The 15,253-nt window shown below is 45.6% G+C and overlaps 1 protein-coding gene across 13 annotated transcripts in view; it reads right to left on the bottom strand.

Annotated features, from left to right (window-relative positions):
* LOC128874008 (band 7 protein AGAP004871-like) overlaps positions 1-15,253 on the bottom strand; it is a 249,293-nt gene that overhangs the window by 10,840 nt on the left and 223,200 nt on the right. For 10 of the 13 annotated variants that reach the window (XM_054118206.1, XM_054118204.1, XM_054118203.1 and 7 more), the window contains 2 exons: positions 644-856; positions 129-309 (listed from right to left, as the gene is read on the bottom strand). In XM_054118206.1, the coding sequence (XP_053974181.1) occupies positions 129-309; positions 644-830 (368 nt within the window). In that variant the 5' untranslated portion in view covers positions 831-856. Of the gene's footprint in view, positions 1-128; positions 310-643; positions 857-2,434; positions 3,125-15,253 lie in introns of those variants that run through there. The other 3 variants (XM_054118202.1, XM_054118211.1, XM_054118213.1) reach the window with 3 other exon arrangements.

Genomic DNA, 15,253 nt, shown 5'->3' with positions numbered 1-15,253 from the left:
CGAAATGAGATCGTCTGCTCGAGGCACGCGATTACTCCGACTATAGTGGAAGGGGGAAGGAATTTTTGGGAATTTATAACGCGACGCGGTCGCGGCGTCGAAGCTTCAAATGGGGGAACGTGGCTTACCTGTAATTTGCTATCTTGACGACGGCGTTCAGGGGCTCCTTTATGCGGTAGTAGACCACCGCATCGACGCTCACTGTCACGGAGTCCTTGGTGAGGACTTCCTGGGGAGGGACGTCGAAGGATACCGTCCTCAAATCCACACGGACGCAACTGTCCACGCAGGGCATCACGAAGAACGTTCCTGTTGAAAATGAGCGACGAATTGCTCTATCAAGCACTTACGATTCTATTGCGAGGCGTGTTTTTGGGATAGGTATCAACATAAATTCCAGTTAATGTGACTTTTATTGCGACCGACTCCTGCTCAATCTGCCGAACGACTGTCTGTTCGTCGCCGGTTGTCGATGACGCGACACTCTCTTAATTGTTTTTAAACAAAAGAGAGACAATGGTCGTGTGTCGCCCACGAACGCTGACTAGCTAATTCTTACACTATCAAACAACAAAAGTATCGAAAATTCCAGCAGCCACGTCCAGAACCGGGTTTTCGTTAAAAACAGTGCCCCGAGCCTTACCTGGTCCATAAGCTCCCTCCTTCAAGCGTCCCATCCTGAAGACCACAGCCCTCTCGTACTCCTGCACGACCTTGAACGTGAAGCACAAAGAGAACGGAAACGTGACAAGCACCAACAGAACGGACCCGATGGTAGCGAGGACCTCCACCAGCTTCGTCATCGCGCCCACCTTGTGATCCCTCGGCATCTGGGAGCTGGCCACCCTGGATTCCTCTATTTTCGCGATCGAGCAACAGAAATAGCGGGGAAGCGATGGGAAATATATCAAATTAAACGGCTCGAGCGAGATTGCTCTCCGAAACAGTCGATCCCTTCGAAACCGGCGCGTAATTAACGACCGTTCGATGGAGCGATTTGTCATTGGTTGCACGCTTAGCGATTTCCTTTCCCTCGGCCGAGCCGTGGCTTTTGTTCGTTCCCCGCGCAAAAGCAATCATGCAAAGGCTTTTTACCGCGGCCCGTCCTCGGTAAATTGCGCGTGAAATGGAACGACTACTGTCGGAGAAGTAATCCGTCCGTTCCTCGACGACAGCTTTTTTCATTAATTTCATCTTACGTCCACCCGACAGCCGATTTCTCGCCTCTGCTCGAAATCTCGCGCAGCGAGTTTGTTTCGCCTGGACGGGCACTGGGACGGAATCGCTGAAACGTGCCGGAAGCTCGCAGTTCTGGGGTTTAATTAGGTCGCTGCGAAATTGATTTAAAGGTACGCGAGGAATTAAAGGGATTTTCGTACTAAACTTTTGGAGAATCGATCGGGAGGAGATGTTTGTATAAAGACAAAGTGCAGAGAGAATTCTCGAGGCTAGACGGATGCTGCGAGTCCTAGAGATATTCTTCTAAATGATCGCTCCATCGAATTCTTATCGCAGTCGAAGAAATCTCTAACTACGAAGCGGTCCAACTTCGACAACTCTATCCTATTACTTTTCGGGAAGATTCGTCGAGCAACAGGTCGTTATGTCTGCGGAAGGAGGGGGGGCGAGGGAACAACGTACGACGAGTCGGTATAACTATCGTTGCACTTCGTCGTGTCGAGTCGTGGTATGATAAATCGTCGCGTCCATGGTTCGCATTGTTCTACGAAGGGTCGTACGAACCGTTATAACGATAGTCGTGTGACAAAGCCGTTGCTGCCATTCAACGCAGCTGCGTCGCGCCACAGGTTGTACGCTACAAACCCGCACACTTTGCAATTATCGTCGAAATTGCTCCGCGAAATATCGTTGCGTATGTGGCGTCTTGGTAAGCCAACGTGGCGGCCATGGTTAAAGGGGTAACGTAGTTCGATGAATCATCGCGATAGAATTTATGCGGTATTTACATTCCTAAGGAGAGAGTCACTCTTCTGTATCGTAAGTGTTTCACCTTTCAACTTAATTAATGTTCGTTAAAGGGCGACGTAACAAGTTATCTATATATGTAGGAATGAAATCCCTGATTCAGTGACATATCAACTCCCAGGCTACCCTGGAACCTAGACCCTTGAATCCAGAAAATTGAAATTTTGCACGGACGTTTCCTGTATGATGTATACGTCGCAGAGGATAGCGAGTTGCTTATTTCGAGACAATACTGTATCTCACATGGGTGACATCGCGGGATGCAGGTGCATATATAAAATAGGAATATAATTTCACGCGGGTCGCAGCTAGTTGAGAATAAAAAGCACTCGATTATGGAACTATCAAAAACTCGTCCTCCATTATTTACGACTATGCCCACCCCCTGGTTATCGTTGTATGAAACGGAATAGCAAAAAGGAAAACGGTATCGAGAAATGTCCCTCACTGAACTCGACGAAGCACTCGACTCCACCGCTGTCGGTTTTCGCGCATCCGTAGTGTACCATGCCGCGCGATACCGTGCTCCTCCGACTCGTTCGATCTTCGTTCGCTGGTGTCGTCTTCCGTATGACAGCAACGAAGAGACCGTGTCAAACGTTGGAGAACCCGTACGGAGGACTTCTTGCTCTTTAATTGATCGAGCTACTTCGCTGGGACAATCTTTAACTTTATCTTTAGCGAGATCCCCGATAGAACGACTGAAAGTCTCATTGAGATAAAAGGAAAGAGCTCTGGGTGTACCTCCGGAGGAACTAGGCGGTCAACACGACTCTTGGACACTTTAACTGCGCTGTTCACTGCGCGCACCGAGAAAACTGTGCCGTTTTATTTCTCACGGAATGAAGAGGAAGGAATACTTCCCTTACCAAGAAGAATAATAAAATAAACAATGTATTATAAATGGATGGACTTCTTCTTGACGATGCTTGTGTCTCTTTTAAATTAAATTTACTAGCGAGAAGTTTCAAGTTTGAGAGACATCTTAGAGTCTCCTACGTTCACAAATATTTATTAAGGTTTACGTCTCGATTGAACACACAGAGAGAAACAGGAGCTCGTTTTTGTTCGAAGAACTAATCCGATTACCGCGACGAATAGGTTAGTCCGACCACCAAGACGAGCCAAACTGGCCACGGCGGAGGCGACTCGCGTACTAAAACGGCAACCAGGAAAATTCGCGAATTGAGCCGCGGAGGGAACGATTCGGCTACCATAATAGCAAGCAGGAGGGTTCGACAGGAGGCTGGATCGCGAGCAGCCGTCGCGACGCGTCGAGAGAAGCGTCCGGGAACGGTACGCCTGATTTGTACCGTACACGCACACCGTATCGCAAACCTCTACCAAATTGCCGCACATACGTCCACGAATTTATCGTTTACGTGAAAAAAAAATGAAGGATTGGCTACAGAAGCCTTACTGGGCTTGTCTAAAAAAAGCCGAATCTCTGTTAGCGTCCAAGTCTGCGCTTCTTCTCGAAAACTCGAAAGTGTTAAGAATCCCAAGAATCTTCAAAATTAGGTTTCGTTTTCATTGAAGATTTATTCACTGACTCGTTAATAATTATTCTAGACTATCATTCGTCCTGATAATTTTGTATAATACGATATACAACGCCGATCTATTCAATTTTGAAACCCCCATCAATTCTCGTTGAAATGAATTATTCGTACTAGGTGTTCGCGGGCTCAGGACGAAAAATTCGGTCCAGTTATTTACCAGACGGACTGTGTATTTTAATATCCTCGCAATTAAGGCTCCTCGGGCGTGGAGCGTCGCGGCTGTCCCGAGAAAGAGCTTTAAAATCTGATTTAGCGTTTAATTTCGGACGATGATGAGACTCCGCCGGGGCCGCAGTTTATTCTCGTAATTAAGCGTTTATCGTGGCCAACGGCAGGTAATCCGAGAATTTTCCGTGGTACCTAGACGACGCGGGGAATCTTTGAATTAATTTCACGATCGGAGGGAGAACCTGTCGCGACGCGACGCGACGCCCGCGTTACAGCGTCCTTTGGAAGGCATCGGGCAGAAATTATGGGTTTCCTTTGGTGTACTTTTCTTCTCGTTGAAAGCTCGCGATTAAAGACCTCGCGATGCCGTCTACTCGTGGACGCCCCACTTGGCGCGAGAGGGGCCTTGCGATGCTCGGAAAATTTCATTTTCTAGGGGCATTTTCAACGCCATCTTCCAGGAACGTCTGATTCCGACGCTAATTTAAACGTGGACGTTTTCAATTTAGTCGACATCATTATTCATGGGGTTCATAAACGACACTTTTTCTTAGTGGCTCCTTAAGAATTGAAATATCCTATACATTCGTAAGGTTTATAAAGATTATTATACACAATTTAAACGGCTCATAGACGGTCAATATCGTTGCTCAATATTTGGACTTTGTGCAATATATTGTACGAAATTCAAACTTTTAAAAATATATTGCACAGAGGGGAAAACAGTGTGATCATACGTGTGTCAATATTATTGACCGTCCATGGGCCACCGTCAAAATATTGTTCAACCCATGTTGCGCAATATTGTTGACCGCCTATGGACCGCTTTATACTCGATTCAGTTTTTCAATATCGCTATTGATAACTTCGTGAGAGATTCTTTTTTTTTGTCGAAGTAGTTTGCACTTTAACGAATATCAATTTAATCTTGTGTGTAAATGCATGCTTGTCACACCGGCACTCAAGAATTTACAAAGATTATCATGCATAATTTATATTCAATTTTTGTACGTTAGAGAAAGTACGCACGATTGGGACGTTTACTCCAGGGTCGCGGGATATCCATCGCGTGGGACAGTCGTTTAACACGGGCGCTACTCGGCTCCTCCGCGTAATTAAACGCCCCGCTAATAGCGGCATCCTTCATCTAATTAAAAATTTCAGCCCGGTGAAAAGAAAACAAGCGTCGGCGCTCTTGTCGCGCGGCCGCCTCGCGCCGATGCGTGAATTTTTCACGTCGGACGGGAAATCTGGTGAAAAGCGTAGCGTAAAAAGGGCGACAGTGTTGGCTAAAAGCGTCTCTTTCTTTTCCACGGGCGCCACCCGTTCCTGGGAACCTTGCAATTAAATAATTGCGGAAGAATCTACTCGGAAGAATAAACGTTTCCACAGCGACGTCCGTGTTTTATCTCTCATCTTTCGTTTCGCTGTATCATTTTTTTTCTCCTTTCCCTTTTTCGTCGCTATTGTTTCCGCGCGTCAACTCGTCGACTGCGGAGCTTTAAACTTCCCGCGCCTTTTCTCTCCATCGCTTTGATTACTTCGAGGGCTCGCGTTACTCGGGACCCTCCGTTTCGCGTATCGAAATCCATTAGATTAATGAAACTACTTCTCGCGTTGCGGGGTTCGCAGTCGCTCGGATAACGTTTCTCCTCTCGATGCAAATCACGACGCGGCTGCGAATCGCTGCTCGCTTTCCGCGCGCGACGATAAACGATGACTGCCGGTCGGAGGCGTAAAAGATTCGCGGAACTACAGTTGAAACGAAAGAAGAATTAGGATAAAATGTTTTGGGTTCGAGAATAGCTCGCAGCCGAAACACGAGCGCGTAAAACTTTAAGGTTCCGCGGGAACAGATGTTATCGTCGGAATTTGCATCTACGCGCCGACGAATGTGCGCTCGGCTTCTACGGTTGCACAGGATTTTATATATTCTCTGCTGAAAAGTGTGGCGGTACGTGGGTTTCCAAGTAGAATCCACCTAAGGATGCAGTTATGGAGTAGCATTGGGTACGTTCGAGCCTCTAGGGCTGCGTGGCTAAACTAGCCCTCAGGGGCTGTAGCGGTGTTTTTTTAAAGCTACAGTACGGGCTTAGCAACCCCGAGGTATCCGAGCTAGAGGGGGGCCAGCGGGCCCCAATAGATGAGAAGTAAGAGATACTGCAAACAGTATTAAAACAATACAGGAGTCGTGTAATTCTCATTATTCTCATTTGTTTCATTTCTCAGTTATCCCCCCCCCCCACACTGTCTGCCATTTCTTATTTCTCTTGTCTGTAGTTTTGTCTGAGTAGCACCGGACCACTGCAGGAGTCACGTAAGTCGATGATAAGAAGATTGGAAACGAGCTAGTAATAAGTAAGCAGTAGTGCAATAACTTTGTATAATAAGTTACCCACTTTAAATAAACGAACGAACGAATGAGGCTAAACTATTTTTCCAATGAAACAACAGTCGAGGGGATATCCTTGTTCAGCTAATATTCCCACGCTCCCGCGACTCTACTCCCTCGTTATCTATGCAAACTAGCCACGTATCCGAGCAATTGCCTCGTTGCGTCAACGTTTCCCCAAGGGCTGGAAAAAAAGATAGACGTTTGGGCTCGTTGATTCGTTGACAAATTGTTACCCGGTCGCGACTCATCGAGCCTGCTCAAAAAAAAAAGAGCGCTGGAACGACAGCACAACTGCTCGTAAAACAGCTCGAGCAACGATCTCGTCGAAAGCTCGCCCATGCAAACAATCTCGCGGAAGGCAAAAAAAAGGCTTCCATGCGGAAACTCTGCTAGCTGTTACTCGCGCAGCGGGCAAGAAATTGTTTGTACTCGGACGTTGTTAATAACACTGCCGGCAGGCTGACGATTCGCGAGGCACACCGCGGTATATAAACGCGGAATGTTCGCAAACTACCGCTTCTAAGAATAACAATTAGGCGATGAGTCATGGCAGAGCCGTTGATGAAACGCATCTTGCATAACCACGTTCGCGCTCGCGTCTGCCCACGGAAACGTGGATTACTAGGTGGAGAGATGGACCTACGCGTAGAATACAAGATCGATAACCTTCTTTCACGGCGATAGACAGATGCACCTATGAATCGGGTTACGTGGAATTGTGAAAGAGAATGTTGGATGTTCGTGAAGCGATACAGCAAGACTAAATGACTCCGATCTTCCAAAATAACAAATAACAAACGTCTATTGTTCAGTCTTCGAAAGACTTAAGAGAAATAAGAGAAACTTTACTTTAAGAGAAATAATTTCAAAGAAATACATGGGAATGATAAAAAGATATGGATGAATATTTAGGAGTCGTCTTCAAGAAAATTTTGTAGCGAGTATCGATTCATTTTCTGGGGCAGAGTAAGCTTCTCGTGGCTCGTCCGTACACCCTTTATATTCTAAGCGCGTATAGTTTCGAGCACGGAGACATATTGCTCGCTAAGGGCGAGACGACGCAGGCCCGGAAGTCGGAAGCATTTCCACGCTGTTCGTCGTCCGTGTTTTCCAAACATTCGAGAATTCGCCAGAACCCTTTCGGACGATCGGCCAAACATCGAACCATCGTCTAGAATTTATTTCCCCGGATCGCGCTTCATCCAGAAATAGTTGTTACTTCTCTCGTGCATCCCTGTTTCTCGAATTCGCGATTTTCACGTCGGAAAAATACTAACAAGGGAAGTTCGGCAACTAGGGGATTCGGGAGCAAGTTTGAAACTTGCCGGAAATGTAATTCAAGTGACGCTAATAACGCAACTACTTTTTTTTTCGATAACGAGACAACTCTCGGGTATGAAAACATCCCTTTGAGGGAATTGTGCATTTTTGTATTTGCATTGGTATCTGCTCTGATTTAATAATTAACTACGTAAATATTCGATGTAATTATTCATACGGTTTATGTGGATAATTGGCATGGGTATTAAGTTCGTTTATAAGTGTTGAGTTCTTCGATAATTTGGGAATGTTTCTTTTTTTCAGATCTGTTTTACTCTATGGCGTGGTACTTATGGCTGCCAGGGAGTAGGAGTGAGGGGTCCAGTACACGTGTGCAAAGCATCCACTCGCCAAGCCTCGCGTAAGTTTTCAATTGCTTTATACACATACAATATGTAGACTCCTAACTTGACTCGTAAACTAAAACAAGCGAGTCTCCACTCTCGTTTAGTCCTGCATTCTCGTTAACCTGCATCTTGGTCACTCTTTGGAGTTCCCCCATCAAGCTTACAGAAGGAGTTCTCCGTTTATCAAGCTTCGAAATTAACACAAAAAAAAAAAAGAAAAAAAGATCTCTTTTCCCTCCAATTAATAATCGTCGTCGATCACTCTCGGAGTGCTCATCGGTGGTTCATCCGATGGCTCGCGATTTATTTGTCGCCACGCGTCGATGGAATTTCCTTCCCTTTTTATACGATTTAATTTACGAGCCTAGGTTGGCGTTGTTCGAATTTATCGGGCTATTTTTTACTCGGCGTCGGGCAACGATAACTTTTTATGATACACGCCGTTACACGAGAGCCGCGGCGGGGCAATTTTTGTTTCTCTCCCGTTTCAATTAAAAACTAAAATTAAAAACTCGTTAGCCGAAACGAAACGGCAGCGTCTCTCGGTCGGAGTGGCGGATAGATCGCGAAATCGATTGACGAGGGCCAGATGCTTTTCGATAGCGACGCGTCGGTCCCGTCGCGGCTGTAATACTTCCAACGAGTCGATCCGGTTCGAGCAAATACCCGGTTTCATATTCAACCGCGAAAGCGATTGGTGTATTATATAATTAATGTAACAATGCATTTGTGATGTCGGTTTCCCAGCGGCCAAACGCAAATGGAGCGCACGGCTACCGCTGCTGCAGAATATTCGATCGTGCGCGGGGGGCAAGAGAGATTTGCCATTCCGTTGCCTTGGCAGAGTAGGCTTAAGGTAGTTGTTCCATCGAATTATTTAATGTAGGATTTTAACAAAACTTCACTCGATGGTTATTCGATTAAATACGTATCATACGAGCCTACTTCGATTTAAATTGACCACACCAGTTTTACGGAAAACGGTACGTAAATATTTTAACATAGACCTTCACGGGAATTTTTTCAATTTATATTAAAATTCTATGGAGGGACCTGCTGAAAATTTAATATGTTATAAAAACTGATATTATAAATGATTAAAAAAAAAAAAAAAAATAACAATCACTGACTACATCGTTACCGAGGTATAGTTCATTGAAATTTAAAATTGAGCGTAGAGAAGTCGTGCAGCAACCGTCAGCAATGTTACCACGATCATTTCTCGAGTATTATGAATGTATGCGTAGATATACGCATTGATTTATTATGGATGTGTGCAAGAGCAGTGAGACTGCACTTTTACACGTGACTATCTCGAAGCAACTACCTCGAGTCAAAATTATATCTTTCCCGGCTGGAGACAGCTTTTTAACAGAAATATGGCGGAGCATACAATTCATTGCAAGGAAATTAAATGAGTCGCCAATAGGTTCGAATTTTGTTTTAAATTTCCCTGGATTGCAGTCACGACTGGGGAAAATTTTATTTTATTTTATTCAATTTATATCGAATAATGCACGATGAACGATGAATAATTCTTTTTTCTTAGATTGGCCTGTGTTTGGAGAAACCAATTTTGAAACCAAACACATTTCGCGTCGCGGTGCGATATCGCTGTTACATTCAAAGATATCTAAAATTAATTTCCATTGTTAGGCCTTCCTGTCGCTCCATAATTGAAGAAAATCAATCCTCCGATCGCGGTAATAGTTTTTCACAGCCCACTAGGTGTTCGTGACGAGACACACCCGTCGAGAATCCGTAGACCAAAGAAATGCAGATCACTTTTGCAAACTGTCGTAACCCGGATGAAACGAGCGTACACGATCCTGTAAACGTCAACATCCGGTGGCGTGGCGGGTCGCCTTTAGACGTTCAGGCTATTAATAATAATCAGCCATCGGATACGCTGGTAAGCCGACGCTGCTTCCAACGACTAAGAAGCCGGGCGTCTAAATTACACGCGATAATGCCGTATTTGCTACCCTGCAACCTGTTCCCAGCGCCGTACCCTCGTGAATATTAGTCGTATAGCTTAGCAGGCGTAGAAATGACGGATTAACATTATCCCGCATTAGGCGAGAAGAGCGGTATCCATCCTCGTCGCTCGACGCGTAACCCCCCGAGGACGAATGTCTCTTCCCTCTTCATCGTCACCCCTGTTGCCTTTATGAATGTTTAGCTTCCCAACAAACCCTCCGCGCGTTAATTAATCCTCTGCTCTATACCTCTGCTCGATTTCACTTTTCAACCATCGGTCATCGATTCGAACGTTCGACTATCCGCGCCCCTCCACGGATTAGACAACCCTCTGGCACTCCCAGCTCGATATTATTCAGGCTAACCCTAAACACCAATCGAAGGAGATACTCTGTTCAGTTCTTCAAATATGCAGGAGAATTCCTTTTAACTTAAAGTCGAAGGTAGAAGACGTATCACATGTGTACCATAGATCCTTGTAGATCATTTTATCCTCTGTCCAGATAGAGGAAACACCGTATTCCTACCAATGCGGAAGTAAAAACACTGACAAGCCATGGTCACGCTCAAGCAATTCCAAAGTCGACGCCGCCCATAAAAATCCATTTGAAATAAATCAATTTAAAAATATTCCACTGCGCATTGTACACCACTTGCGTCTCGAGCAAAAATGCTGCCTCTCCTTCGTATTGCAATCCCTCCTCCTCATCCAAGGTCTACGATTTATTCCGAAAATTAAACCCGCCGCGATCTCTCGATCCCTCCAAAGTAATACGTTGCGCAATAGCCTCCGTCGCGTCGTAGGTTGCACACTCCTTCGTGGGGTTCCAAGGTGGAAGTTCGATCGAGGCAAATACCCCTTCGATTGTCGACGTTTAATGGATGCTATCTGCATCGTGTGACAACCTCTCCATTGGATTAGGTTGCAGCTGCGACGCCGACAGAACGCGTCACCTCGATCGAAACGCGATCACGCCGCATTGGCAATTGTCGCAAGCCGCGAACTCTATCGCGGGATGAGAATTAATAATGTGTCGAGCCAAATGCAAACACAGAATAGAAACCCCGACCGAATAACTGCAATGTTTGGGTCCCGATTTTCTTGCACTTGGTAGAATGAGCAAAGCCACAAGTTTCTTCAACGAAGTAACACTGCCACTGTCTGCTATTGATCGAATACCAGGGATCGATACCGCGGAGACTGGATACTTAAAAACCTACTCGTTTTAATATCTCCTGTCGCAAGTTTTTCACGAAACTTTTCGATCTCCGTCCGAGGCCATGAATAAGTAATAACGGGAAGGGAAGAGGTTCGAAAAGAACAATCGAGACTCGACGCAGTACTGCTTTCCAAGGACTTCGCAACGAGTCAAGGAACAATTGTATCTAAAAAAGCTCAGTCACCCGAGAAGGCTTCAAAGCTCGCGGTGCACCGACCCCTCTTTGGAACTCGAAGTGGAGCAATGGATAAAATAACAACCCGGAGGAACGACTACCCCGAAATGTTTACGAACGAGTGGGAAACGGTGTACGTCGTTTGCGAGAAAAAATGCAGAAATTGCTGCAACGCTGCAGGGAGCTGTCGCTTTGAACGACAGTGTACACACACGTACAAGTCTGGAGACACACAGGCCGGTCGAGGACGGCGACGTGGCATCGATTGGGTCGAGGAGGGGCGAAAAGCCAAGAACAGTGTAAATCCTACGGAGCAAAGTACGTAGCGGTGTACATCGGCTATCCAGGGATCGGTGATCGGTGACTGACGACCTCTGGTGTCGTGAGCCACGTAGGAAGTCGCCCACCCCTGCACCCTATATCCATCGTCGGTGTTTGCGGCAGCTCGACCGTGCCCGTACGTCCGTGTGCGAAGTAAATCCCGAGGATAACTAGGTGTTACGGGAGAAGGAAACGAGGAGGAGTTAGGATGGCTCGTACGACGGTGATTCTTTAAACCCACCCCCGCAGTACTTGACTGCGTAAACTTCGCGGGCTGGTAAATCTGGTGTTGTGTAACCGATGTCTCTGGCTTCAGATTTACGCGACTGAGAGGGTTCCTTTCCTGTGTTTCTCCGCGTTAAATTAATTCGACCGTCCCTATTTCTTCTTTACAGTTGCGCTCGCGTGGGGTACGAAGGATATTTTGGGAACGTTGAATGGGAAGCTAACGAATGGCGAATGTGTTTACCAACGTTCGAGGGGGAAAATAACGCAGGATGATTGGGACGCAACAGGTTATCATTATGGGCGAAAAGGAATTTATATTCTTGGGGTCTGGGGCGGGTTAACACTTCGTCGTAGAATTTTTATATCTATCTGAAGTGTGATTACTAGACTGCGAATTTTTATGGATTTATAGAAATTTATAGAAACTACAAAATACAGACAGTGTGTAGTAATATAAAAAAATATTGAAAGTAAAGTTTATAAATTCCCATTTAGGTTCGATTTTTGTACGTTTGCAAAGATTTTGTTTTGCATAATGATTCGCAGTCTATCGATTACCTTGCTCCCCCAAGTCAAGCGTTTTTGGCTACGTTACCCTTAATTTGATCGGACAACTAAACATTCCTGACTCGAAACATGGCATTTCATTTGCAATTGTATTTCCATTCGGCGTAAAACTGGAAATCAGCGTCTCTATCCGACGCGGTAAAATCTGTAGCAGCGCAGGGCGTTGTAAACTGCGGCAACACTCACCTCGGCTCGTATTTGTAATACTCGACACTCGCATGCACGGGCAGATGGCGGAAATTCATACGCGTGGAGCCTGTTTATTCGTACTTATGTGGTCGCACACAGAGGAGAATGTCTATCTTCGGAGTATATTCAGGAATAGCTATCTGCCACGAGAGTAAGGGGGCGAGAAAGGGTGTACTAGCTGATGTGGCGATCCTGTGGGAGTGCTTGAACCGTGATCACGTTGTTAACCCTCCTACATCCCCTATCTCCATTCCTCCCGCTCCTCGAACCTCCTCGTCCACCCACGTCTTTCACGTGTACACGCGCGTATAGATTTCCCGTTTCCATCCCTCTCGTCGCGTTGTTGCGTTATTTGTTCTGTCGCTTTAGCGACTTTCAAGACAGGGCCATGATTTCGCCATGATTTCGTGTCACTGATGTAAGAATTAGCTCGTCTGCATCCTTTTGGCAGCACACAACCATTTTCAGTCACCGATCGCGATCGGATCGAGCAGAGCTGTATCGGCTTCGATTAACACTTTTGTTTTGTAAGAATTCGCCGATCGACGCTCTTTGGAGGCACACGAGCATTGTCGCTCTTTTGTTTAATTGCCTAAGCGCCGTCGACAAACGTCGACGAACAGTCAGTCGCTCGGTGAACTTTGAGGGAGTCGGTCGTTCCGAGATAAAGTCTTTCTCGTAGAGATTCGTGTTCCATTCTGAAACCCTCTTGCACTAGTTGCGAGAATGCGTTTGGTTAACGATCCCAGTCGGCGAGGGAGTAAAAAAGCTTTTGGAGAAGGGAAGAGTTGCTGCGGATGGATTCAGATTTCTGGAAAAAGTATTTCAGTCATGGAAATCAAATTTCAGATCCAAATTGTAATCGAATTCTTTCTTTGTAAACAAAACTTATTAAAGTAACGCGTTACAATGCCACGCTTAGACGCTTTTACGACATGAATATTGAAACACCCGCAGGTCTATAATTAGAAGAGATTACGGAGATTCTACCGTGTCTCAGAATTCGACAACAGCGTCACTTTGTTAGAAAATTACGCGGTAATCCGACATTAGCTGTCGTTTCACGCTCGTCGCCGGAGATTCGCACGTCGCAGACGCTGCATTGAAATAAACAGCTACATTTGCATTCATATTTACGTCGTCCAGAGACATCGACGAGGCAGGCGCGCCATGTGGGAATTGCGTAACCAGAGCTGTGGTACGTTGGTCGCGACACGCGCGTGTTTCGGTCAGCACGTGATCGTCCCATTGCACGCGTGGTATTGCACTGTGGTCGCGCGCCGTGATAATCTTATCGAGCTGCTTGTCGAGCAAATGAATCGCGCACGAACGTAACAAGGCCTCCGAAATTTGACAGGGTCCTTGTCTAAATTTACGACAAATTGGGTGGATTTCTCCTTTGCGACGAAATAAAAGAAATTCGTAGTGGCTCGATGCACCCTTCATCTGATAGTTCAGGTTTCTGTTTGACTTTCGATATACATACACCCTCTGTCCCATAAGTAACCGGAATAGCTCTAGTATTAATAAATGTAGTGGCGTCATCTACTAATGGCCGATTGTTTTATCATTTGTTGACAATTTTAATTAACCTCTGAAAGTTTCATGACATTTCGTTCACTAGAAGTCATACTAGGGTGTATACTAATTTGAAGAAGTTCAAATAACAGAATTTCTTTTACTCTCGGCAGTTCTTGAAATGAGAAACATCGACTCGAAGCTCCAAGTATCTTGCCTTCTTCAGAGATAGTTCTTGAAACTGAAGAAGACACTGACTTTCAGCTCCAAGTATCCTAGCCCTCTTCAGATCTAGATGTGCACGAGCTCTCTGCCGTAGGTGACCAGGCTACCATGTGCATGATGATATCAATCATGAAATTAGGTTCGATTTGTCGCTCTTCCTCGCCACTGTTTCACTCGGTAGCATTTACCAACCGTGAACGTTGGAATTCTTAGAATTTATTAGAATTCTTAGAATCCTTTTTCAACCCTCAGAATTCTTAGCGTTTAATTCGATTGTTGGTGTTCGAGGGTCCAATGCTTGGATGTATGTATGCGAACAGGGGAGACGAAAGGGGGAGACGGAAGTATCGCGCGAGGCGGCTCGTCGAAAGGGGCTGTTCTGATACCATTATCGGGCACGAGGACTCGCAGCTCGTTAAGGATGATTCAAGATAATATTGGCCGGCTGACCGGTCATTCTACTAAACGTTTAACAGCGTCGAGCATTCCCCGAGTCTCTCGATCTCCAGTCTAATGGCTGGTACGTGCTGGCCGGCAACACGAGGATCTTCCGGTCAGGATATACCCGATAGCCGCGTTCTGCGTGCTCGCTTTACATGCACGCGTCCATCGTGTCTTGCGCGTATCGTACAATCTGATTAGAGCAAAATTTACAACGAGAGCGTCGAATTTTTTTTTAATAACGCTAACACAGAGAATAACACAGATTCCACGTTAAGTTAATGAAATATTCGAGGCTCCTGAATTTTTATCGATGCCGCGATAAATTTACGAATAAAGGTTACTATCGATCTTATTCGAAACGTTCCAAAGGTTGAGAGGAACGATATTTATGCGGCGTATAAAAACGTCGCAATAACGGCGGCAATTTGAAAATTGAATGCATCGTTAATTAAGGTCGATTTCCATCCGATCAAATATTTAATAGCGCACTACACATTGTCACGGTTGAATTCAATTATTCAAATACTTAATTAGCTATTCGGTTTATTCGGCAACAATAGCAGGGAGCGGGGGACGAAATTAAACGTACAGAATGAAGCGGTTCGGTC

This window comes from Hylaeus volcanicus, chromosome 3, assembly GCF_026283585.1.
Source record: "Hylaeus volcanicus isolate JK05 chromosome 3, UHH_iyHylVolc1.0_haploid, whole genome shotgun sequence".
In the NCBI taxonomy this organism is placed as follows: domain Eukaryota; kingdom Metazoa; phylum Arthropoda; class Insecta; order Hymenoptera; family Colletidae; genus Hylaeus; species Hylaeus volcanicus.
Note: the sequence above shows the minus strand (reverse complement) of the source record. Positions and strands in the feature narration are given on the sequence as shown.